General features: G+C 47.4%; 1 protein-coding gene across 7 annotated transcripts in view; it reads left to right on the forward strand.

Annotated features, from left to right (window-relative positions):
• The first annotated feature begins 2,254 nt into the window (after nucleotides 1-2,254).
• The window catches only part of LOC142486593 (uncharacterized), a 330,856-nt gene continuing 306,007 nt past the window's right edge, over nucleotides 2,255-27,103 (forward strand). For 6 of the 7 annotated variants that reach the window (XM_075585175.1, XM_075585174.1, XM_075585178.1 and 3 more), the window contains exon 1: nucleotides 2,255-2,615. Coding sequence is in view for 5 of the 7 variants with exons in the window: in XM_075585174.1 (XP_075441289.1) it covers nucleotides 2,593-2,615 (23 nt within the window). In the remaining 2 variants the exon portion in view is untranslated. The remainder of the gene's footprint in view (nucleotides 2,616-27,103) is intronic. The other variant, XM_075585176.1, reaches the window with a different exon arrangement.

Below are 27,103 nucleotides of genomic sequence, written 5' to 3' on the forward strand. Positions count from 1 at the left end.
GGGGTGAAGGGTAGGGAGGGGGTGAAGGGCAGGGAGGGGGTGGGGGTGAAGGGCAGGGAGGGGGTGGGGGTGAAGGGCAGGGAAGGAGTGAAAGTGAGGGGGGGTGAAAGTGAGGGGTGATGAAAGTGAGGGGGGGTGAAAGTGAGGCACAAAGTGTTGGCAGGAGTAAAATGTCCCTTTCCACACACACACACACGACGGGAGTGAGAGGTAGTGGAGAGTGGGACTGGCGCAGATCCAAGTAGGCTGCTTGGCCCCCCAGCGGCCATGTCCCGTTCCACATGGCCACCGGAGTAAGGGGAGCGCCGGGGAGGGAGGTAAGGGAGCGTCGGGGAGGGAGGTAAGGGAGCGCAGGGGAAGGAGGGAAGTGAGAAGGAGAACTGAGCTGGGATTTCTCTTTATTAGGTCTCCCAGCTTCCCCTACCATCACAGTCATGCACTATACGACAGCATGCAGAGACAAGCAGACGGCATTTCTGATGGAGCTGCGTGCAGAAACTTCACACTGATCTAAGGATTGTTCCCCACAGGGACAGGACAGAAACATGCACAGAGTCCTCTTTTCACCTCTGCCCCCCTCCCCTTCCACCTCCCGTGGTGCGTAGGGGTATATGTTCGAGGGACAGAGACCTCTCACTAGCACTCTTCATCCTCGTTGGGCTAGCACAGACTAGTCTACAGGGATTGTACCTCTTCCCTCTACCTTGTTTGTAGGGGTATGTTTTCGAGGGACAGATTATTGTGGGTTGTATATGCAGATTACAGGACACAGTACAGGCATATTCTGCGTGGCCAGCTTTGTTTAGCTTTAGGGATTTGCTGATTCTCTCACTCCCTTGTATGTTAGGGGTATGCAATTCTGAGGGAAAGTGCTTGTAGAACTCTGACCTAGCCACAATGGTTTAGGGTGTTGTCTTGCAACCATTCTGTTCCAAGATACAGTGTTGGAATATGCTACTGTATACCACTTTGTTTTACCAATATATACCTGTGACAGGGTGAAGTCAGGTACTGATAGTTATGCCTGGGAAATGTACATCTGAGTCCTTCATCCAGCACTCAGAAGATTAAACCATGAAGAATAGCTGGGCAATCAGGAATTTAACAAACACACCTGACAACCAGCAGGATATATAAGGAAGTTGTTGCTTGTAGTAGGTGGCTGTCTCATACTACAGAGCTGTCCTATGCAAGCTGCTATGCAGATGGATTCCCAACTCTCTTTCTCAAGGACAGTAAGACTTTAATATTGTTTCCTGACTGATGTGATATATGTTAAAAGGTTGGGAACTAGACATAGCCAGCCACCCTGATAGATAGGGCTTAGATTGTGAGTAAGTTCTCCCAATGTGGAGTAGATGTTATTTCCTATGTTATGTATTGCCTTAAAGGGACAGTGTGCCCTAATGCTTGGTTCTACTGTGGAGAAATAAAACACTTTAAACATTTGCTTTAACCTGAAACTACACGTGTGGACTATTGTCTGACCTCGCCTACAGGCCGTCCTGCCACAATACCACACATTAGTGCTCTAGGTCTCCTTATTGCTACTACTGACCCATCAGAGTCCTACACTGATCATTTATACGGCTGCTACTTGCTGCTCTCTGCCACTAAGGGTTATTGTACCGAAGCCATTTAGGCTAAACAAACCACAATTATAGCTACTATTTGCCTTTAAGGGTTACTGTACCCGCAGCCACTAACTATTATTACGACTGCTGTACGCCTTCTCAGGGTTATTGCACCCAAAGCCACTAAAGCTCATGTGACTTACCTTATAAAGGCACCTACAACTACTCCTATGCTGGTTATCTTCTGCCCTTATAGAATTTAAGCCAAGCATGCTTTTATTCAACATAGTTTTTATTGTCCTCACTCGTTACAATAGAGTTTGGTCCTCATTTTTATAATGTATAACCAATTAAATCATATTTTTTATTTACTCATTAAGCATTACACATTGCACCAGTACTGCTGACACTTATTCACTTACTGTGTATGTGATAGGTTACGTGTAAGATTACTTTGATTTGTTTATAAAAGACGCAAACCAAGATATAGTTCCTTATACGAGGTCTGTTAACTTTGATGCTAGAAGATATTGCAGCTTTAAATCAGCAGAGTTTTGTTGGTAAAAAGTGAGAAAACAGTGAGATAGAAACTGAAAGAGCGGCAGCAGAAGAATCCAGGCGTGTCCGAGAGCAGGGAGAGCAGCAGGAAGATTTCAGTTATAAAATCAGAGGTTAAACCAGTTAAACGGTTCTCTGGCAAGGGAAGTTACATTTTTCTGCGTGTGCTGCAGTAAGTCTGTGACATAGAAAGTGAGAAACGGAGAGAGAATAAAGAGCAGAAGAAAGAGAATGGAGTGAAAGCGGGTGAGAGGGGGTGAAAAAAAAGAGGGAGAGGGAGGGAGAGTGTGTGTGTGTGTGAGAGAGAGGGAGAAAGAACTCAAAAGGACAGAGGGTTCAGCGAGAGAGCGATATACAAATATAAAACAAGAGAGGAAGAGACAGGGACACATACAAGGAAAAGAGAGAGATAAATAAGAAAACGCCCAGGAATACAAAGTGGGGTCTCCGTCATGATACAATGAGCAGCTCAAAGCCCATTCGGTGAGTATTAAACCTGTTGTGACATACTATTACTGGTATACTGGTACCCAGGGCCGCCAACAGAAATCCTAGGGCCCAGGACACATGAAAGGAGCAGGATGCCCCCCCCCCCCAACCCATAGCGCAACTAGCACGGATTTTTTTTTTAGTGCGCAACTTTTACTTAACCTCCCAATACATATAAAAATATACCCCCACCCCCCCAATACATATAATAAAAATACCTCTCCACCCCCCAGATACATATAAAAATATACCCCCACTCCCCCCAAAACATAAAAATACACCCCACCCCCTCCCAATACATATAAAAATACACCCCCACACCACAAAACACATACAAATACACCCCCACCCCCCAATACATATAAAAATACAGCCCCACCCCCCAAATACATATAAAAATACACCCCACCCGCCCATCCCAAAACATATAAAAAATATACCCCAACCTCCCAATACATATAAAAAATATACCCCAGCCCCCACAATACATATAAAAAAAATTTACCCCAACCCTCAAAACTTCAAAAAAATACTCCAACCCCCTATACATCTAAAAAATACCCCAACCCCCCAATATATTTAAAAAATACCCCAACCCCCCAATATATTTAAAAAATACCCCAAGCCCTCCAATACATATATATATATAAATCAGACTTACCTTGGGGATGATCTCAAGTAAGGCAGGTGGCTGCAGGGGGGGAGTGCATGGCGTGCCGGTGGCTGTGGGGGGGGGGGAAATGCTGCGGGGGTGGGGGTGGTGGTGTTGTCGGGGGCCCCGATGCTGCGGGGATGGTGGTGCTGTGGGGTACCCAGGGCTGTGGGGGGGGATGGCGGAGCTGTGAGGGGGTGGAGGTCGGCATCTGCGGGAGGTGGCGGTGGGGCCCGGTGCTGGGGGGTGGTGGAAGGACTGCTGGGGGTGGTGGGACGGCCCGGGGGGGGCGGGACGGCCCAGTGCTGCCGGGGGTGGCAGGACGGCCCAGTGCTGCCGGGGGTGGATGGACAGCCCGGTGCTGCAGGGAGTGGTGCTGCTGGGGGCCCCCCCTGTGCTGCTGGGGGGCCCCAGGACTGGGAGGGATGGTGGGACTGGGGGGAATGGAGGGATGGCCTGGTGCTGGGGAGGGATGGCGAGACTGCAGGGGATGGCCCGATGCTATGGCGGTGCTGCAGGGGGCCCAGGGCTGCAGGGAGGTGGCAGCGGTGCTGCGGGGGCCCAGGGCTGCAGGGGGGGGGTGGCGGTGGTGCTGCGGGGGTCCAGGGCTGCGGGGGGTGGTTGGCAGGGCTGCAGGTGGCTGTTGGCACCTGCGGGGGGGGTGCTCGGGCTTCGGGTTGGGTCGGCACCTGTGGTGGGGGGGTGGCTGCGGGTGGGGTTGGCACCTGCGGGGGGAGGTGGGGCTGTGGGTGTGGTCGGCATCTGTGGGGGTGGCAGTGGGGCCCTGTGCTGGGGTGGTGGCTTGATGGCCTGGTGCTGCTGCTGGGGGCACCGTGCTGCTGCTGGGGGTGGCGGAACTGGGGGGGATGGCCCAGTGCTGCGGGGGGTGGCCTGCAACTGCAGGGGGTGGCCGGCGGCTGCATGGGGGTGTTGGGGTGGTCCTGTGCTAGGGGGTGGGGGGGCGGTATGGGTGGGTGGCGGAACGGCCAGGTGCAGCGGGGGTGGCGGGCGGTCCTGTGCTGCAGAGGGGACCCAGTGCTGCAGGGGGTGACAGGTCAGTGGCGGTGCTGCGTGGGTCCCGGCGGTGCTGCGTGGGGCCCGGCGCTGCTCCTGCGCGCGCCAGGCCTCCCTCTCACACAGGGAAGCTTAACCCAGCTGACTTCTGGCATCCGCTGACCCACGCGGCCCACGACGCACGTACCTTTTGTCCCCCCCTATTGGTGGGCCCACTGGTACCAATACTTCAAACTGCATGAGACAAATGTTTGCTAAATGTATGACTCCTATAAATCAACATTGTATATATCAGGCACTGGACTGAGTCTGAGGATTATAGCCACCACAACAGGTGTATGTGTGGATTTCCTGTTTACCATTTAATGCTGTGAAATAATTTCCTCTTTTGCACTTTATATTTGCACAGTGTCATATGCAAATCTGTATGACTCCATTATTTATTTTTTGAGCCTTGAAGGTCTATGTTGAATTAGTTTGCTGTGTAACAAACAGCAACTGTATTCACCTCTAATATCTTTTCTTAACAAGCACCTCATTCTATCATGGACATACTGTATACTGTGCATAGTGCATAAGGGCTATATAAGGCATTCATTTAGAATCTTTTCACCTGCAATGCAAGTTATTTTATATCTACATTTGTAACATCTTGATTAAACCTAGAGTATACTTTGAAGGTTCTACTTATACATTACCCACCGCGTTAGCCTATTTTAGACTGACTATGAATTAATATCACTACCATCTAGTATGCAGATATGAAGACACAATTCATTGATATATTTAGTCTCATCAATTGAGTACTGAGACCTAATATATCCTAGATTGTCAAGTAACAGGAATTATACTGAGATACCACTGCAGTTACCGTGTACAGTTAAGATTGTTGTCTCCTTACCAGTTATAATTCATTCTGGTCAGTTTGGAGTCGCCCCATAGGGGATTTTAACATTATTGTGCTATGTATATATTTTAATGTCATCGCTGTTGCAAATAAATAAAATGTCTTTATTTTTTCGTTTATGTGAGATTATACTCACTCTATTGTGTCGTTGGGAAGGGGTTAATTAACTCCACCTAGTGGGATAATTGGTATCCCAGGCTATTATAGCTGATATAATCACATGTAATACTTCGAGTGCAGATACCTGGGTTCTTTTGTTAACCTTGAGTTAACTTCTTGTTTTGTATATGTGTATATCCCAGTATATTCTCTCCGCTGTGTATTACGTTGAGTGTTGAGTTATTTTTCTAGTTTGCATTCACTTTGTCGGAACACAAGGTTGTTCCTTTCTTACTCCACAGCTCCCAGCAATCTACGTTGAGATTTGATTGGAGTTGGGCCCCTTTGAGAGAGATATTTCCTGATATCAATTTGTACTGCCAGACAGAATATGACCGGATTTCTAGCTCAAAAATCTGACTTCAGCCTGTGGAAAGATGAGGCGACAAATATATTTTCTAAAACAAGTGTATTGCCTGAAAAAGTACCATCTAAAGACTTGCTGTACATAAGTATTTATCTGAACTGAACAGAACATACTGTTAACAGACAAGGCTACAGTATGGTGGGAGGTTGCTAGCCTAGAAAATTACCTAACATCTGAACTTGTGCCAAGAGGCCTGAGGGTCAACCTCCCCCCATCACACTTGATTACGGATGAGACCTTCACTAAATCATGGGAAGACATGATCTAATAAAACTATTTATTGACTTTGAGACCAACAAATTGGATTTGGTGAACATCGAAATAGAAAAATTATTGTCGGATTTAAACACATGGCAGGAAGATTCAGAATGTATTGATCTAGAAAAAAAAACTTAAAGATAAGGTTGAGAAACTGAAATCAGACACTAAAAGCCGTAAACATCGTAAATTCCAACGAGATGTGTCTGATTTCCTAGAGAACAGAATTTTCAGGTATAAGTTGAAAAGAAGTAACTGTAGTAATCCAAATGAAAACACATGTACATGGGGCGCATAAGAGAAAGAACAAAAGACAAAATTAGTCAATAAAAAACAATTTATAAGCACACTTGAAACGTGTACAAGTTGCATTAAAATATGGGGTGGATCACAGTGATTCCAATCGTCCGCAATACCCTCGAGGAGCGGGCCTCAAATCTCTCTGAAACCCCACACCAAGGTGCCCAGTCTCCGTGATGGAAAAAAGAGCTGGAGCCACAATTCTTCTGGCGTCCTCGTGGGTATGTGCAACTGCAGCTTCCGTAGTCCGTCGTTACATGAATACGTCGCTGCTTATGACCTCACCGCGACGCGTTTCGTATCTAGGCGACACTTCTTCAAGTGTTGGTCCTAAGATTTAAAAAATACAGAACACCTACAAGCTCAAATTGAACCCCCAAAATACCCACAACATATGTTGTGGGTATTTTGGGGGTTCAATTTGAGCTTGTAGGTGTTCTGTATGTTTTATAATTCTTGTGCAGCTAGTCTTGGCTGTTTTGGAGGGTGGCAACCTCCTAACCAATTGAAGCTCACTCCCTCCCACATTTAAATGGTTAAAAGCTCACTCCATGGCATCTCCAACTATCAGGGGAACTTGCCTGCATGCAGTGTGATTGTGACAAATCTATTACAGAGTGCTTTTCCTGGTAATGTACAGGTTAATAAAAGCTTCAATCAGACTTAGAACTTTTGCAACTTATATTGACAGATTTATTATAAATCATTCTTCCTGGCAATACACAGGTTATTAAGAATTTATATTAGTGTAGGGACCCTTGAAACATGGTCTGCCGTGAAGTTTGGCTCAAGGGCTTACAACAATTTGGCCAAAATGTTAAACTAAAAGACCATTTTATTTATTAGTTATTTATACATGTATATTTAGGCACTGTACCGTACATAAGTTTTTCTGGATGTGCACTGAGCTTTGTCTGTGTTTTATGTTACGTCTCTGGTTTTAAATTGGTCCTAAAATTCCCTGGTACTGTTAAGTACCATGGCTGAATAATCCCTCAGCCAATAGGAATCACACCATGTTAATCAGCTGTCCAATCAGTGTTTACAGTGCAAAAGCGTAACACATGCTGACTAAGAACATAAAACATTGACAGTACATAAACTGCATACAGATAATGCATAGCACAAACTTAACGAAAAACATCATACAAAAACAAAACACTGAACAATAATAGATATAAATACAATAACTACATAACAATAAGTACTATCAATTTTAATAACATTTCTAAATAGACTAAAATCTATAAGAACTGTGGTGATAATTGATATCCCTAAACAAACTTACTTGATCTAATGATATAATAAAACCACAAGGGTTAAAAAGCTAATGTGTCTAAGAGACCCTAAACATAACACTCAAGGTCACATCCAAAAAAGAGAGGAAGAAAGAAAGGGTCCATATGGGGCCACTATCCCAACCAAATAGGACAAGGGGGGGGGGGGAGTACATCATTTGAGGAAGGGAACCAGTTTGATTAGTTCGTTCAAACCACCTGGTGCTTTTGTTCCAAGGGTGTAGATCCAGAACTGTTCCCTTTGTAAAATAATGTTATCTCTATCCCCTCTTCTGGGGTCCCCGGGTATCACTTTATTCCCCTGAAATTGAAGCCATCCAGTTTACCCTCATGATGTGTTAGAAAGTGATGGGCCATATTATTAAACTTTTTACCTCTGTCAAGGCTCTGTCGGTGCATTACGAATACTGCTCATATGTTCATAGATCCTGACTTTAAGAGGATAATTTTGTCTCGTTCCATATATTTACATACGATACATTTACTGCATGTATAATTACCAACTGGTCTTGAAAGAAAGTTCCCATTAGTTGACTTTTTACTTATATCCTTTTTCAGAGCACTAGGAGCCAGCCTATTTTTAATATTGCTGGCCTTCCTAAATGCTATTTTTGGAAGGGCTGTAATGGTATCCTTTCATTTTGGATCCATTTGCAAGATATTCCAATGTTTTTTAAGGATCTTTCATATCCTGTATTCCTGCTTACAGAATCCTGTAATGAACATTGGAATTCCATGAGATTTTCTCTTTTTGCCCTTATTAATACTTCCCTTTGATTTTAACAGTTGTTCTCTAGAGATATTTTTACTTCTTATAATGGATTTATCAACAAGTTGTTGGTCATAACCCTTATTTACAAATCTCTTGGCTATTTGGTTTGTCTGTGCCTCAAACTCATTTTAGAACAATTGCGTCGAATGCGTACCATCTCACCGTATGGGATATTGTCCAACCAACGTCCCAAATGGTTACTCTTACAATCTAAGTAAGAGTTGGCATCTACCGGCTTGAAAAAAGTTTTCTTGACAATATTATTGTTCTCAATTGTCAAAGTGAGATCCAAAAAGTTAATCTCTTTTGTACTATTTTCACCCTTAAATAAAAGATTACGGTCATTATCATTAAGATGACTAATAAATCCATCAAGTTCCTCCTGTGTTCCTGCCCAAATCATCAGGATATCGTCAATGTAGTGCCGATAGTATTTGAGATAGGAACTACATTTGTTGGGCTTCCAAATGAAGTCCAACTCCCATTTCCCCATGAAAAGCCCCACATAATTAGTTGCAAAGCATGTCCCCATGGCCGTCCCAGTGGTTTGGAGATAGAAGTGATCTTCAAACAAAAAATAAAAAATACAATTGTGACGAAGAATAAAATCCATGCTATCAATAACAAAATGTTGTTGAGTGAGTTAAAGTGAATTATCAAAATGAAGAAAATGTGCAGTAGCTTCAATTCCTTGTGAGAGATTGATATAAGTATAAAGTGATGTAACATCCAAAGTAACCCAAATAAAGTGCTCTTCCCAAGAGATCTCTTTAAGTGAGTTAAGTACGTCTGTGCTATATTTCAAATAAGATGGGAGTACAGCAGTGAGGGGTGCTAAAAATGTGTCCACATAATGAGATAAATTGGATGTGATAGTTACATAGTTACATATTAGATGAGGTTGAAAAAAGACATACATCCATCAAGTTCAAACTACAGTATGCTAAATTTAGACAACAGATACTTTATCCTATATCTATACTTACTTATTGATCCAGAGGAAGGCAAACAAAAAAAACCCAGAGTCATATCATATATATATATATTATAATCTGTGGGAGAAAAGGAAGACCCCGCATCCACAAGATAAATAATTGTGACTAAATACCGACTCTAAAGTTTCATCAATATGCAGTGATAAGTCGGTGGTGCTATAAGGGCAAATAAATACGGTGAGAGAAGGAAAGGGCCCCAAACAAAAGCACTCTAGTATGCCTATAAAGTGCAAATTCACATAATCTTTATTAGATGGTTGTCACAGAACAAAGGTTAAAAAAAGCACAGAAAATATAAAATTGGGCATGGATCCCCTGTACGTAGCAAGACTTGGCAAAATCCTCCAGCAGTTAAATCCCAATAGGAACAAAACCAATATCAAAATTGACAACGATTGCACTCTAAAGTACCTGACAAGGTTGACAGAATGAAACAGACAACAGGCCAAACTGTGGTGGCTATGGCTAAGTGGTCAAATCACATGATAACAACACACTCTTATCCCCATAAGTCTCTAGGGTATGTCTAAAGTGACACAGTGTGTGAAAGGAGTTTGAAAGTGACACACAATATGAAGCCAAAAAAAAGGGAGCACACCTAAACCCACATCTGTAGGTTGTGATACATCACCTAATGTCAGGTACACTGCAAAATGATGGAGGAGACAAGGAGCAGCCGCTCAGAGCATGATAACGTGTCCCAAAGGGGGGACAAACCAGGGGGTCCTGCCTACTAAACCTGCTACTACGCGTTTCGGCCAAGAGCCTTCTACTGGGAGTGGTGATGTAGGCAGGGTGACATGCATTCTTAAAAAGGGAATCTAATTGGGCCAATGAGTGTCATCACCTGGTAAAGTTTATCAGTAGCACAATATGCAACGGGCAAACAGGTGTGTGCATAGTAAACTTACTGTGAGAGTCTTATGGGCATCATAGTAGAAGAGCCAATAGTGAGGCTGTATCCTGTGGACGCCTTCCCCCACGAAAGAGGGCAGTGCTGGCAGATTAATCCCACTAATGCATAGTGCGCATGTGCGTGACGTCACAGAGGGGCGTCTGTAGCGTGGCTGTCGCATACACTGCTATGGTGGGAGTCTACTCTAGGTTACAGGCATTTAAACACCTCCTTTTCTGGACATTTGGTACTGAGGGCAGATCGGGCCTCACGGATGCTAATGCGCATGTCCGTGACATCATCAAGTGCCGTCCCTTCAGTTATCCTGGCGCCCCTTACCGAGTCATGGCCAAACTAGCAGGCATTCTACTAAGTACACCTCACTGCGCATGTTGATCAAAGATCAAAGGACCTCATACAGTCCCCATGTTAGACTCGCGCCACGTCATACCATGCGCATGCGCTGTGAACATAGCCCGATCCTGTACAAATTACATGGAGTGTGTTAAAGAGGTACTACAGTTACAAAACATTTTATAAACGTGCTAATAGCACAGCATAAAATTCTCTCAAATAAGGGGGAAAAATCAGACAAGCATTGAATTGGTTGGCACCACTGTTGTTAACACAACTATGATAGAGTACAAAACAGAGGTAATTGAAAACTAGATAGTACATACAGATGTGCATCAGGGATAACAGTAGCAAGGGGTATATCTCTGATTATTCTCATAACAGAAGGGTTCTCATCTGTTATGACCCTAACCTTTCTTGAACACATAAAGTGTATAAAGATAGTTTCATAGTATCATCCATAGACAAATCTTTGCAAATATAACATGAATGATATTCTCATAAGGAAGACATAACTCTTGTCACACACATTTCAGCGGACATGATTACTATAACATAAATGATTCGTAACCTCAAAATTGATGGTAGATAGTTCCTTAAGAATCTATATTGAGTAGTCCCAGTTTGTAATAGGGTACACGATGTGTAACCAAATCATTCCTCAGATATAGTTTAGACATGATGTCATCCTTGGAGTTTTTGAGTCTCTGGATAGAGATATATGGTGTTTTGTCTCTCCTGACTCCACCTGTGTACAGAAAGTCAAAACGATGACATGTAGTCCCCGGATAGAGTGTAAGTATGATCCAATCTTCTTGCGGACTTGTAGTGTACAAACCCAGGACCCTGTGAGTAAACAGGGAAAGGAGGGAAGGGGAGAGAGAAGGAGGTGTATGAGATTCTCATCGTGTTACACATAAGATCTACATATGGACATCTAATAGAAAAATAAGATGTCAGGTGGACAAAATAAGAGAGAAGTAACTAGCCTATAAAAACATAGAGAAGCCCAGGTCGTCGTTGAGACCCCGTGGAATCATTGAGTCCATTTGGACAATCCACCTGGACTCCCTACGCAAAAGTGCCCTCTCTAGGTCGCCACCTCTCAGCCCTAAGCTTACCCTCTCTATTGCAAATGCCTGTAAGAGATTAAAGTCAGATGCATGGACCAGAAGAAAGTGCCGGGCTACCGAGGTGATTTTTTTTAAAGGTTTGGAGGTCTCTTGGAGCATTTTTAATATTCCTCACGTGTTCGAGGACTCTAAACCAAAATTCACGTGTTGTCATCCCTATATAGGGAAGCCCGCAGGGACAGGTAATGCAATAGATTACACCCTTTGATTTGCACCCAAGATTTTCTTTGATTTTAAAGATGTTATTCTTAGAAAAATCAGTAAACACATCTGTCTGGCACATGTATCGACAGGCGGAGCAGTTTTTACATTTAAAAAAGCCCTTCTTTCTGGCGGTCGAGAGGAAAGTTTCGTTGATAGTAGGGACAAAATGGCTGGTCACAAGTTTGTCCCTAAGGTTAGGGGACTTGCGGCTGGTCATGATGATTTTATCACACAGTACTTTATTAAGATCTGGGTCTGTCATGAGGATGTTCCAATGACTTTGGAGTGTTTGACGTAATAGAGGCCACTGTTTGTTATATGTTCCTATGAATCTGATTTTACGATCTGAGGCAGTTTTAATTTTAGGGCATAAGAGGGTCTCTCTGGGGGGTGTCTAGTGCTTTTTTGTAACCCCTCTCCACACACCGGTGGCTGTACCCTCTCTGATTGAATCTTTCCCTCATTTCCCCTGCCCTTTCGGAAAAGCCTCTCTCTGTGGACACATTGCATTTAAGACGCAAAAATTCGCTTTTAGGGATACCCTTGATTTGGTGTTCCGGATGAAAACTGGATGCAGGAAGTATGGCGTTTGTAGCGGTTTCTTTACGGAAAATGTCAGTGTGAAGCATGCCATCCGGCCCCAATTTGATATAAAGATCTAAGAATTCCACCTGTGTGTTACTGCAGCTGAAAGTCAGTTTGATATTCATGTCGTTGTGATTGAGAACATCGACGAAGCTCTTAAACCCCGCGGCAGTTCCCTGCCAGAGGATCAGCACATCGTCGATGTATCTCAATCATATGTAGATCTTATGTGTAACACGATGAGAATCTCATACACCTCCTTCTCCCTCCCCTTCCCTCCTTTCCCTGTACAGCTGTTATATACTGCTATCAAGCTAATATCACTACTACATACAGCCTCTACTTCCTCACATGCAGTGTTTATCAGAGTGCATAGCTGGTCACATGAGGGTGCCCACCTTTTCACTCTAAGTACTGTTACCTACTATTACCAATTGTGACAGTGTTGCAGAGGTCACTATAGGGTATTATATGCCTACATTGTGAACCCCTGGGGGTTAACTGTGAACAGCTCCACACAACACTGCGTGCATATATATATATACCCAATGAGGAAGGCTTTCCAGATTGCATATTGAGACCTACTGGTGCACAATATATTTGTTTCAGTACACCAGTCACTACAAGTCACACCATTACCACCTATGGTTTATGCATATATTGCCTATTGTGACCTGGTAATATAGTACATCGTCGAATTAACCCTACCTTTCACCCTCACTGAGGTTTTTTATAAGGACTTAGTTTCCTGTGTGATATCGATACACAACAGGAGACACCTATTATATTGATTGCGAGCCCTATGGCTGTCAGTATTTCGATCCCACGACCTCTAGTACGTCATTTTAACACCCATTATTTTATATATGTGTTGTATCAATAAAGTTTATTTTAAACCATACACTAATCACCAGAGGGTGAACTTGAGTGCTATACTGGGTTCTTCTCTACCCTTTCTACCTATTCATTGTATACCCAAAGCACCGTTCACCGTTCACGTCCACAATCTATGAGGCAGCAGCAGGGGCTCCCCTATCACTTTACGCTGAAATGTGTGTGACAAGAGTTATGTCTTCCTTATGAGAATATCATTCATGTTATATTTGCAAAGATTTGTCTATGGATGATACTATGAAACTATCTTTATACACTTTATGTGTTCAAGAAAGGTTAGGGTCATAACAGATGAGAACCCTTCTGTTATGAGAATAATCAGAGATATACCCCTTGCTACTGTTATCCCTGATGCACATCTGTATGTACTATCTAGTTTTCAATTACCTCTGTTTTGTACTCTATCATAGTTGTGTTAACAACAGTGGTGCCAACCAATTCAATGCTCGTCTGATTTTTCCCCCTTATTTGAGAGAATTTTATGCTGTGCTATTAGCACGTTTATAAAATGTTTTGTAACTGTAGTACCTCTTTAACACACTCCATGTAATTTGTACAGGATCGGGCTATGTTCACAGCGCATGCGCATGGTATGACATGGCGCGAGTCTAACATGGGGACTGTATGAGGTCCTTTGATCTTTGATCAACATGCGCAGTGAGATGTACTTAGTAGAATGCCTGCTAGTTTGGCCATGACTCGGTAAGGGGCGCCAGGATAACTGAAGGGACGGCACTTGATGAAGTCACGGACATGCGCATTCGCATCCGTGAGGCCCGATCTGCCCTCAGTACCAAATGTCCAGAAAAGGAGGTGTTTAAATGCCTGTAACCTAGAGTAGACTCCCACCATAGCAGTGTATGTGACAGCCACGCTACAGACGCCCCTCTGTGACGTCACGCACATGCGCACTATGCATTAGTGGGATTAATCTGCCAGCACTGCCCTCTTTCGTGGGGGAAGGCGTCCACAGGATACAGCCTCACTATTGGCTCTTCTACTATGACGCCCATAAGACTCTCACAGTAAGTATACTATGCACACACCTGTTTGCCCGTTGCATATTGTGCTACTGATAAACTTTACCAGGTGATGACACTCATTGGCCCAATTAGATTCCCTTTTTAAGCATGCATGTCACCCTGCCTACATCACCACTCCCAGTAGAAGGATCTTGGCCGAAAAGCATAGGAGCAGGTTTAGTAGGCAGGACCCCCTGGTTTGTCCCCACTATGGGACACGTTATCATGCTCTGAGTGGCTGCTCCTTGTCTCCTCCATCATTTTGCAGTGTACCTGACATTAGGTGATGTATCACAACCTACAGATGTGGGTTTAGGTGTGCTCCCTTTTTTTTGGCTTCATATTGTGTGTCACTTTCAAACTCCTTTCACACACTGTGTCACTTTAGACATACCCTAGAGACTTATGGGGATAAGAGTGTGTTGTTATCATGTGATTTGACCACTTAGCCATAGCCACCACAGTTTGGCCTGTTGTCTGTTTCATTCTGTCAACCTTGTCAGGTACTTTAGAGTGCAATCGTTGTCAATTTTGATATTGGTTTTGATCCTATTGGGATTTAACTGCTGGAGGATTTGTCAAGTCTTGCTACGTACAGGGGATCCATGCCCAATTTTATATTTTCTGTGCTTTTTTAACCTTTGTTCTGTGACAACCATCTAATAAAGATTACGTGAAATTGTACTTTATAGGCATACTAGAGTGCTTTTGTTTGGGGCCCTTTCCTTCTCTCACCATATATTATAATCTATATATATATGTAACGGGTATTCCACCCCACCCAATCTCATATGTAGTGTGGGTGAGTAGAACATGTAGTGTTACCGGTGTGGTGCGTATACCTGCAGGCTCACAGGAGGTCTGAGCCTCCGCTAATGAGAGCCTGGGGTGAATCCGCTGGAACGAATCTTCTTTTACAGCGCCTCCACCTATGTAAGATTCTATGGACGTGTAGAATGACCCTACATAGGAACCCAATTAGAAACCACACACACAGTCAGTGATTATATAATAACTAAGGAATTTACTTATGAACATAAAACATATCATCGCATTAACATAACCTGTGTCCCTCTCACGAGGAGACACTACCCGTGACGTCTCGCAGGACGTTTCCCCAACACTAGGTGATCCCACCCAGTGTCCAGTGAAACCCCCACACCCAAGGTCCCGTACTCCTACGGAGATAGTCAATGGGTGACTGCGCAGTCACTAAAACCTCTAGGCCTGTTGGTGCACATATAATATTGATACCTTCCGAGCACTCCGATGCTCGGGCCTGCAACACTCTTCTCAAAGGGTCAGACGTGCGATGCATCCGTCTGATCCTATCCAGGTACTTCTCCCGGAACCCCAACGGAGGTCCCACCGCTTCACGGGAACACAACCGTCTCTCGGTAACACACCGTCTCACGGGAACAGCAGCCGCCGCTATCCCTATCTATCCCTAACTAACCCTAAAGTGACAGGAACCCTAACCTAGGGCCTGTCCCTGATTGAACCGCAACCTGAGGTGACTTGGGGAAACTCCTAGGGCCTGCGGGGTTAATAACCTGCCTCACACCCTTATCTACCCAAGTCCCTAATCCTCCCTAACATCTAGCTACTCGCTACTCCTAACAGCCTGCAGCAGACACACCGCTCTCACTGTCAGCCTGCAGACATTCACACACGCTGCACACACTGCGCCCAGCACATGCAACGTCAACACTCAACACCCATACACAGTAACCTGGAACCCGCAGCAAACACACTGCTCGCACGCTGTGCCTATTTGCCAGTGCGCACAGCACTACCCGCTGTGGCACTGCCAAACCTGCACTTTACACACACTAAGGGTGACCTCCCTATCTAGGGCTGTCCCTTATCAGTTACCCACTAACCTGGTGGGGAGTTGGGGCCTAGCTGGAGGGTGAGGGTACCTATCTGGATGCAGGAGCTGCACTCACTCCCTGCATCCTTCCTTCCCCTTCAGCTCCGCTGCTCCAACTAACGTGACTCATGCAAAAGCCCGGGAAATGTATCTCTTTCCTCCAGGGCAGTCCTGCAGCCTTATTGGCTCCTATGAGGCACCTGGTGCCTCCCTCGCTATGCTCCATGGGAGTTGTAGTCCCATAGAGCCTATCCTGGCATTGGGGCCGCGTGCGCGCCTTTCCTGCGCAGGCGCAAGCTATCTGGGGCTTCCTCAACCTTTCCCTACTCTGTTCTGGCCCTCGCGCGACTTTCCCTGCCTCTGGCGGCTGTACTGCGCATGCGCGACTCTGTCGGCTTACTCCTACACTCGCGCGATCACTGCGCATGCGCCAGTGGTTGCGTAATGGCGGCGCTCTCCTCGCCGGCCGCCGGGACCTTAGAGACGCGACCGCGGCCTTAGCAACGGCCCGATCGCGTCCCCGGCAACCGGCCCGCTCGCGGAGACAGCGCACCGCTCCCTGCAACGGCCCCCACCCTTGGGATGGCCGTCGGGTCTGCCGCTGGCCTCCGGCAGTACCCAGCATTGCTTGTGCCCACGGAGGCTCCCGAGGGGGTCGCAGGGGGAAAAGGATGACCTGGCTACACTCTCCCCCTGGTGATACACCCAACGCCCTCGCTTGGGGAACGACATAACAGGGCACAATTTCACACACTGACAAATGGCATGGCATACCCCGTACACTTAACAGATTGGCTTTAACCTCACAAAAACATGTCACATCACACCCCATAATTCCCGAGGCTAGCTGAGACCATTTGTGGGGTGCCCCTAACTGATCATGTGGGGGTACCTCACTTTTGCGTCCATGAGCCTCCCTCAGAAAATTCTCTTGAAGAGCACACTCTGGGGTGACAATCACTGGTTCAGTACTACTTCCTCCCCCTGGTGGAAGGAGTAGCACAACGTCTTTTAAGCAGGCCTTTACGCGGTCATCCCCGGCAGGGATGCGGTAGACCAGGAGGCCAGGACCTTTCCCGCGGTCCACTACCTGAGGAATGGGGCGCTCCTTTTTGGGCTTGAAGGAGGCAACTCTCCATGAATCTCTTTGCACACAGTCTTTGTCCCCATAGTTATGCGAGGCCTCCACTGAGAAGCGAGCACTGGACAATGTCTCAGTTTCACCTGGCAGGGGGGAAAAAGTAGACACCTTACCCCTGCGGTGATTCACGGTGGCCAACAGGTCCTCGGGGACACTGTCAGTTCCCACCTTGGTGGTATCGGGACCTGCCCCCAACTCTTCTGGGACAGTCCGCTCACTGACTCGAACTTCGGGAGCGTTGGATCCCAGTCCTGGGACCACTTGTGTCGGAGCACACGGGCTCACACTCCGCTCAGGAACCGTAGCTTTGGCCTTCTTCACGGCCACCTCCATCGGAGTCTGTGGGGAACAAGGGGGTTCCTCACCACTCGGCTGGCTGACGATGGGCTTCTCTTCTTCCGGAAGGATCGGCGGTAGACACTGGTCCACTCTCTTCTCTGGACAGCTACCTTCTAGTGAGGACACCTCCGCCAGGACGCGATGAAGAGGGGAGCCCTTCGCCCGGGCGACCAGACTTAAGGAGCCATCGTGCTCCGCGGTCACCTGGAGGCTCACCCCCGACACCCCTGGGGCAGTCGATTCACCCTTGTCGGCGTTAGGTACTGGTCCCCATTCTAGGACCGATGGTACCTCTGTGGTAGGTCGGACTGACCATTGTAGGGCACACGGGCCCACAGCAGGATCCGCAACATCGGGATACACCTCTTCCAGGGTACACGGACCCACAGCAGACTCTGTATCCTCTGCATCACCGCTGGGGTGGTTCGCCGGTAGGCACATCGCCACCGATGGGACTTCCACCTCTTCCCCGGAAGATATCATGACAGTATCCTCCGCAAGGTAGTCACCAGATTCTCCTGAAATGCAGCCAGTGGTTGTGGGTACGAAGCTGGCGTGCTCCGGTACCTCCACTGCAGTCGCACTCTTCTCCGCCAAGGGTTCACTTAGCTCCTTAGCTGGCTCTGTAGGCTGGGGTACAATAGGCATCAAGAAAATTGCACCGCAACAATCACATCTGGGCTCCCACGCCAGTGCTCCCCTAGAACAGTCACAGGTGGGGCTAAAGCACTGTGTACACGGCTCCCCATCTACCTCGGTGATCCTGAAGTCTAGTGGCACTTGGGACATGACGGCTCCCTCGTCATAGGCTTCTTGCAAGCAGGGGCACAGTAGCATAAGGAGATCAATTCCTGGTGCTCGCCAGGGCACATACACATTAGGGTGTATCCCCTGACAGTCTATCTCATCCTCATGCATCATCTCATCCTCAAAGATCAGAGTGTCTATCACAGCGTCCACATATGGTTGAAGATAACCGTGCTGGCTTCCCCTGGTGGAATCTAAAGGAAGGGCACTTTTTACAAGGAATTGTTTTTCGCTCTGCACTGAGTCACTCACATCACAGGGGAGGGGCTCTGATTTTCGCGCCAAACCCAGACAGAATGTTGCGACATCTTTCTGTGCAGGCTTGCAGTCAGCAGCACGTGCGCTCTCCTGATTTGGCGGGAGACGCCATTTTGCTGGGTCGGCATAGACTAGGGGGTACCCTTCTGAGGGGCCCCCGGGCATGAACAGCGCGGACGGTGCCTTTGCCAGGCATATATCCTCAGTGTGAGTTACAACAAAAAGTATGGTTTTCCATGTGGACGTGGGATCTTGTTCCTCCTCTAAGACACATGCCCACGGCCACCCAGGAATTTTACACATACCCTCCCGGACCTTCATTGCGGGTATACTAGCAGGTATGCCTCCTACCGCCACTACCTGGCCAGGCTCCATATACTGCCTCAACGCCTAGGCAAGGACCTCATCTCCGGACTTCGCAAACATGGCGACAAAAATAGGGACGGGACAATTTAGAAAAAATGGACAGGGCACCCCAGGTGTATCTCAGCAGCGCCTCCAAATGTAACGGGTATTCCACCCCACCCAATCTCATATGTAGTGTGGGTGAGTAGAACATGTAGTGTTACCGGTGTGGTGCGTATACCTGCAGGCTCACAGGAGGTCTGAGCCTCCGCTAATGAGAGCCTGGGGTGAATCCGCTGGAACGAATCTTCTTTTACAGCGCCTCCACCTATGTAGGATTCTATGGACGTGTAGAATGACCCTACATAGGAACCCAATTAGAAACCACACACACAGTCAGTGATTATATAATAACTAAGGAATTTACTTATGAACATAAAACATATCATTGCATTTACATAACCTGTGTCCCTCTCACGAGGAGACACTACCCGTGACGTCTCGCAGGACGTTTCCCCAACACTAGGTGATCCCACCCAGTGTCCAGTGAAACCCCCACACCCAAGGTCCCGTACTCCTACGGAGATAGTCAATGGGTGACTGCGCAGTCACTAAAACCTCTAGGCCTGTTGGTGCACATATAATATTGATACCTTCTGAGCACTCCGATGCTCGGGCCTGCAACACTCTTCTCAAAGGGTCAGACGTGCGATGCATCCGTCTGATCCTATCCAGGTACTTCTCCCGGAACCCCAACGAAGGTCCCACCGCTTCACGGGAACACAACCGTCTCTCGGTAACACACCGTCTCACGGGAACAGCAGCCGCCGCTATCCCTATCTATGCCTAACTAACCCTAAAGTGACAGAAACCCTAACCTAGGGCCTGTCCCTGATGAACCGCAACCTGAGGTGACTTGGGGAAACTCCTAGGGCCTGCGGGGTTAATAACCTGCCCCACTCCCTTATCTACCCAAGTCCCTAATCCTCCCTAACATCTAGCTACTCGCTACTCCTAACAGCCTGTAGCAGACACACAGCTATCACTGTCAGCCTGCAGACATTCACACACGCTGCACACACTGCGCCCAGCACATGCAACGTCAACACTCAACACCCATACACAGTAACCTGGAACCCGCAGCAAACACACTGCTCGCACGCTGTGCCTATTTGCCAGTGCGCACAGCACTACCCGCTGTGGCACTGCCAAACCTGCACCTTACACACACTAAGGGTGACCTCCCTATCTAGGGCCGTCCCTTATCAGTTACCCACTAACCTGGTGGGGAGTTGGGGCCTACCTGGAGGGTGAGGGTACCTATCTGGATGCAGGAGCTGCACTCACTCCCTGCATCCTTCCTTCCCCTTCAGCTCCGCTGCTCCAACTAACGTGACTCATGCAAAAGCCCGGGAAATGTATCTCTTTCCTCCAGGGCAGTCCTGCAGCCTTATTGGCTCCTATGAGGCACCTGGTGCCTCCCTCGCTATGCTCCATGGGAGTTGTAGTCCCATAGAGCCTATCCTGGCATTGGGGCCACGTGCGCGCCTTTCCTGCGCAGGCGCAAGCTATCTGGGGCTTCCTCAACCTTTCCCTACTCTGTTCTGGCCCTCGCGCGACTTTCCCTGCCTCTGGCGGCTGTACTGCGCATGCGCGACTCTGTCGGCTTACTCCTACACTCGCGCGATCACTGCGCATGCGCGAGTGGTTGCGTAATGGCGGCGCTCTCCTCGCCGGCCGCCGGGACCTTAGAGACGCGACCGCGGCCTTAGCAACGGCCCGATAGCATCCCCGGCAACCGGCCCGCTCGCGGAGACAGCGCACCGCTCCCTGCAATGGCCCCCACCCTTGGGATGGCCGTCGGGTCTGCCGCTGGCCTCCGGCAGTACCCAGCATTGCTTGTGCCCACGGAGGCTCCCGAGGGGGTCGCAGGGGGCAAAGGGTGACCTGGCTACATATATATGATGACGTCACTTCCGGCGGACACTGCGGAACCAGATGGAAGATGGCCGCGCCCTCGCGACCGCCGTGCTGTACCAGGTCATCTGTAACCGGGAAGAGCAAGAGTTGGCAGGCATTGCGGAAGCCTGGAAACCAAGAGACTGGTGAGCCTGAGCCGCAACCCGCCGGCACCGGCCGAGGTATTGTGAAGCTGCGGGTCGTAGTACCACATCGGCCGCAAGCTTTTCCCTTTGCCTGCCCCCGGCCATGGCTCAAACCCCTGCCCCTGTCACCTCGTCATCCGGGTCACTATCAAGCCAAGGGTTGCCTGGGGAGTCCCGGGATACCTTCGATGAACTGACTGGGTCAAATCTGGACTGGGGGGATTGTTTTACTTCCGATGAGGGATCGGGTAGGGAAATGCTTTTGCGTGACATGTCATCCCGTACGAGTGACACTGAATGTAATGCCAATGTAAGATATAGGCCTAAACGCCTTGGGTCAAATTCTAGGTCCACAGGGACATCAGGAGTGTCTTCTGGGGGAGAACCGGAGGAAAGTGAGATAACAGTTACAGTAAAATAGCAGGCAGAAGCAATTGAAACCAGAAGGTGGGCTCCCATGTTTGAAGGGTATGAGGCCTGGTTTATACCGTACGCGGTTCATACTCATGAGGAGTGACATAGTTGACCACTGGTGGGATATAGGTAAGTTCTCAGATGAGGAGCGCTTAGAAGAATTGAGGAAAAGGTGGTACGTTATACAAAAGGGCCTAGTTACTCCCCGAGGGTCGTCTAAATTACATGATTTGGTTGATCCTGAGGAACCATTGTCGTGGGTGCTGCCAGGCAGGGCAGGTAATAAAAAACTGATCCGCATCAGCAGGGCTGAGAGAGCGATAGTAGCCAGATACAAGAGGTCTCATGGTCTGGAATATCCGTATGTGCCTGAACCTCTAATGCAAGAGATTGAGGATAACAGGGATACATGGTTGAGGGAGACTGTGGAGGATTATATTATGTCCAAATCAGGTGGTCACGCACCGTACAAGACTGAGGAAAGGATGTCTTACCTTGTGAGGGTATGGAGTGTTGGGCGCAACATCTTCATGCATAAGATGGAGTATAGGCCAGAGAATGGGCTGCCCAGATCGTACAGCATTACAGTGAAAGATGCCAATGGGAGGAAGGTGCAGAAACCAGACCCCAGGCAATATTACTAAATTAGATTCTCCTTAGGAGAAGTACCATCTTGCAGGTCAGGATGTAACTGTTAGGTGATTATGTTTCTGATGTAAAAAAAAATATGTTCTGTGATAATGTATTTCTATTCTAACGTGTATTGATGTGTGTTGCAGTGCTACCTGAAGGAAGGTTCCACAAATTTAGATCCCAGCCGGGCCGTTGGGTTCCACCAGGGGGAGAATGTAGCCATGTATAAAATTGGTGTACAGATCTCCCTCATGCTGGCAGTAATCCTGGTAAGTAGACAGGGTTGCCAGTAACTATCATGGAGGTTTGCCCTCAAACCCTGGTGAAGTGTCATATGTAGCAAAGGAAGTGACAACATGCTTTGTGTCCACTGTTAGTGACACAGAGGTGGGTCTTTTCTGGAGTCTATATAAGACAAAGTACTGCCTAAAGTTAGTGGTTAATGTTTATCCTGAGTGAAGTGTCTGCAGCAGTTCAAGTCTGTCTGTCAGAGAGTCAAGTGCAAGCTGATTACACACTGTGTCCAGGGACCTGGCACAGCTGGTGGTCCTCCCTTAGGGGAGAGGTGGATAGCAACAAAATTAAGAAAGGAGGAACCTTCTGAATGGAGTACATCATGGAAATGTGCGGCTAAGTACGACCGCTATGATGGGCAGTCTGCCAGAGGAGATTACATTAAAGATGCCCTGGTTCAAAAGATCCCTTCTGTTTGAGTGTGGAGTTATTCAGCAGAAGGAGGCACCAAGAAGGAGTTCCCCATCAGATACTTCCCCCTGCTGCCTTAGGGATCCTGATGGGGTGGAGGCGCTGTACCAGATGTGAGTAGGACTCAGAGCACACTACCTCAGATGCCTGTCATGGTGATATCCCCACTAACACCCAGCGGGAGACGCAGGAGCCCTGTAAGCCAGCAGGTGCACCACACAAATACACATCCATGTAATTGGGGGATTTTCTACATATGGGTCAGGATCAGAAGGGCCCAGGGAAAACACCATTACGTATGCATAACATTTGTTCCTTAATGCATTCACTTACAAAGGCGGACAGGAAAAAGGATCCTGTCCTGATTTTTAAAATTCACACGGTAATACACATTAATAAAAAATATCTGTTCCACTTGTCTTACCGTTATATTTTTAATATGTGGGTGCTTGGGGTGTTACAATGAGGCTGCACACCAAAAATCAGGGTGCTGGCTAACTCCGTTCCTGAGTTAGCAGTCTTAATGGAACGGCTCCTGTTATTCAGCACTGCAGGTAGAGACTAGCCTGCCAAAAAGGGGACAACAATGCATAGAAGGGAAAATACTACATGTGTGGTGCACATAAATGTAACCCCTTCAGTCCCAACGCGAATTAGGATTAATCAACCGAGCATACTGCCGTTATTAATGCGCTGATTACTCCTATTTTTGCCACACCATATATACAGCTTAAGTGAACCGTATTGACCTCTTGTGGGCGGTTCACTAATTCTAATTACATTCCTACACCACTGATTGTTATTACTGTATTGATATTAGGATATCATCTATGCCTCCTTGGTGCATTGTATGACATTGTGTTTGTTATTTTCATTAATATCTCTCATTTGACTTTTAAGGTTGAGTCCATTACTGTTTTCCTGTGAATATCCCAGTCACCCTTCCTACGGCTTTAGCCTGTGCAATAGCTTTATCAACAATTCACTTTCCCCCTAGTTCCATGCCATCATGATACATTACATCAAGTCATCACGCCTTTACCCATCACAGCCTCACTGTCTCTTGTTATGGTTAGTTCTTTTGAGTGCAAAAGGTCACATTAACTTAGGTCTACAGTGCAGTGGTAGACGGGAGAATCTCTAGGGGGTCCTATAACCATTTAACTATCTCAGCGTTCATTGCTATACAATTCACTGAATTTAGTTCACGAGCATGCTGTGCAACACAAACATAGCAATTACAAGCATGTCTCGCCTCCAACCCGACACTACATCGGGCTTTGTCTACATCAATTGACACACCCACGAAGGAGAATATTAAGAAAGAATACAACTACATACTTTACTCCTCCCCCTGACAAAGTATGCTGAGTCATACGAAACGTACGTAGGGTACTGACGTCATGACGGTGGCGTCTCTGAAGGTGGCATCACGTTTGGCGGTTAACCTGCGGTTGGTAATGTAACATCACACACTGTCACGGGAGACTCCTGTGGCGGGTAGGATCTCGGTGGCCGGAACAGCAGGAGCGTAGTAGGGGTCACAAGCAGAGATCAGAGGTGGGTGACAGATAGCGAAGTCAGGTAACAAGCAGGGGTCCGAGGCAGGCAGCAGGTAGCGAAGTCAGGTAACAAGCAGAGGTTGGCAACGAGGAGACTGGAACAGGACAGGCGAGCAGGGACAGGTCTGGGAGCAGGGACTGAGAACGGGAACAAACAGGGACAAGCCAGATTACCAGCAAGGGCCTATACAGCGAACAGACTCAAATACAGGTACAGGAACAGATCAGGATCAGAGGCATGTGCATAGGAGTCTGACTTGAATCAGAGGCAAGGGAGGATCAGGAAAGGGAGGTTTATATAGGCAGGCTGAGAGGTGGAGCACAGGTGCAGAGGTGTCAGGTATCAGGGTCTGGAATGTTCCTTAGTTTAGCAGCAGCAATCCCGGTGGACAAGTATAGGTACTGCCGGCTATAATAAGACATTGAGAGTGGCAGCAGTCCCGGTGGCCAAGCATGGGTACAGCAGGCTAGAGAATATGACATTACTCCCCCCTCCCAAGAGCGTTCTCCAGACGATCCTCCAGGCTCTTCCCGGAGGCCTTGATGAAAAGTGGACTCAAGGTGACCCACCTCTGGTGGTTTGTCAGCAGGCAGAGGGTACTCCACAGGTACATTGAGTGCTGCATGGAACCTCCGAATGGGTGCGTTCAACCCAAATGCAGGGGCTGAGACATCAGGAAAGTGGGCATCAAGGTCGGGTGCAGCCTTTCCACATGAGTCAGTGGGGACACAGATTTCGCTCTCCATGGTCTCCTCTTGCGACTGCCGTTTCATGGCATTACCCAATGAAAGACCAGCTATTTGAGTTTTCGGCTCTTGAAGCTGTCCTTCTGCACTTCTTTTCCCACTTAAAGCAGTTGTCAGTTCAGCTTCTTTGGAGTTGAGTCGCAACTCCATATCTCCCAGCTGACTTAGAACAAGACTTAAATGTATTTCTTTTTCTTTATCTCTGACCTGTAGCTGCCGGTACTCCTCCCAGACCTTGTCCAGCTCCAGCTGCAGCCGGGCCTTCTCATGGGCTGTTTGATTCAACACTTTGCAGGCCTCAGCCATCTTGACCTGATAGCGCAGTGTCAGGCCAACCACTTGACGGACGGATACCTCCTCCCTCTCTTTTTTGGCAAGCTGTGTCTTGAGCTCAGCGATCAGCAGCGCTGTGAGATGCTGTGATGTGTGTTCAGCTGTCAGCTTTAGCTCTTCCTTTTTTAGGTATTGTTGCAATTTCCACTCCTCAGTGAGAGATCCCTGGTTAAGTGCATACTGCAATTCTCTTCTCAGGACTTTGATCTCTTCACTGAGATCATTTTGAACTTGCTTCCATGCATCCCTCATCACGTCTTGGAGCTCTGCAAATTCCTTTGCTATGATCTCAGCAGCTTGTCTTTTCCAGGTCTCTTTCTCTTGGGTGTACTGGCTGTTAGGGATGGAGCCGTGTCTCTGCTTCTCTAAGTCTTGCTTCAGATTCTGGACTGCCTTGTGCTCCCTCTCAAACAGGGTTACCTGGGCTCTAAGCTCTTCCACCAGAGAGGCTCTGGTTATGCTCAGTGTGGCCTTCAGCTCCTCATGCTGCTCTTTGGGGACACACTGGGTACTTAAATACTCTTGCAGCATTTTTACCTTGTTGGCAGTCTGGAAACTTTCTTCCTGCAGAACTCGCTGCTTTTCCTCAGCATTCACCCATTTCTCTTTCGTGTCCTGCAGATGTGTACGCAGTTCTTGCAGCTGTAGCATATTTTCTGCTTGTGTGCGCTGCTCCAGGGAGACACGTTCTTCTTGCAGCACTCTCTCTGCATCCTGCAGTGCTGTCTGCACGTCTATTTTTTCCCAACTGTTTCTTCTCCTCTCCTAATTCATGGAGTTTCTTATCTCCTTCACTGACTTGGACATAGAGATTCTTGCACTCTTGGGTTACAGTTTCAAAACTGATATTTAACCCTTCGAAGATTTGTCTCAATGAACATAGTTCTGTATTGAAGTGGCAACTCTTCTCCTTAGAGGCTTCCAGCTCTGTAGTAAGCCTGTGAACCTCTTTCTGAGATGCTTCCAGTGCTACGTCAACTTGAGCCATGAAAGTCTGGTACTGGGCAGAATCAGCGTAGGCCTTCTCCAGCTTACTTGACAAGATCACCCGGTCATTCTCCAACTGATATTTTTCTTTTTCCCAGTCACCCTCTGCTTTTTCCAGTGCCAATTGCATCCTTGACTTTTCTTCAATCAATAGTCTCTTCTCCTCTTCTGATTCATGAAGTCTTTTATCTCCTTCACTGGCTTGGACAGAGAAGTTCTTACTCATTTGGTTTATAGTTTCAAACCTACTACACAGGCGGCACACTTTATTTGAGTGTGGCTCATTCCGCTAGCCGGGATATGTCCCGGCTTGCGAGCCGCACTCCCTCGGCGTGCCGCGCATCACCGATGCGCAGTCACGCGTCATCGGGTGCCTGTGCCGCCTGTACGCGTGCCCAGGGCTCCCCGAGGGAGCCCTGGTGTC

This window comes from Ascaphus truei, unplaced genomic scaffold, assembly GCF_040206685.1.
Source record: "Ascaphus truei isolate aAscTru1 unplaced genomic scaffold, aAscTru1.hap1 HAP1_SCAFFOLD_97, whole genome shotgun sequence".
In the NCBI taxonomy this organism is placed as follows: domain Eukaryota; kingdom Metazoa; phylum Chordata; class Amphibia; order Anura; family Ascaphidae; genus Ascaphus; species Ascaphus truei.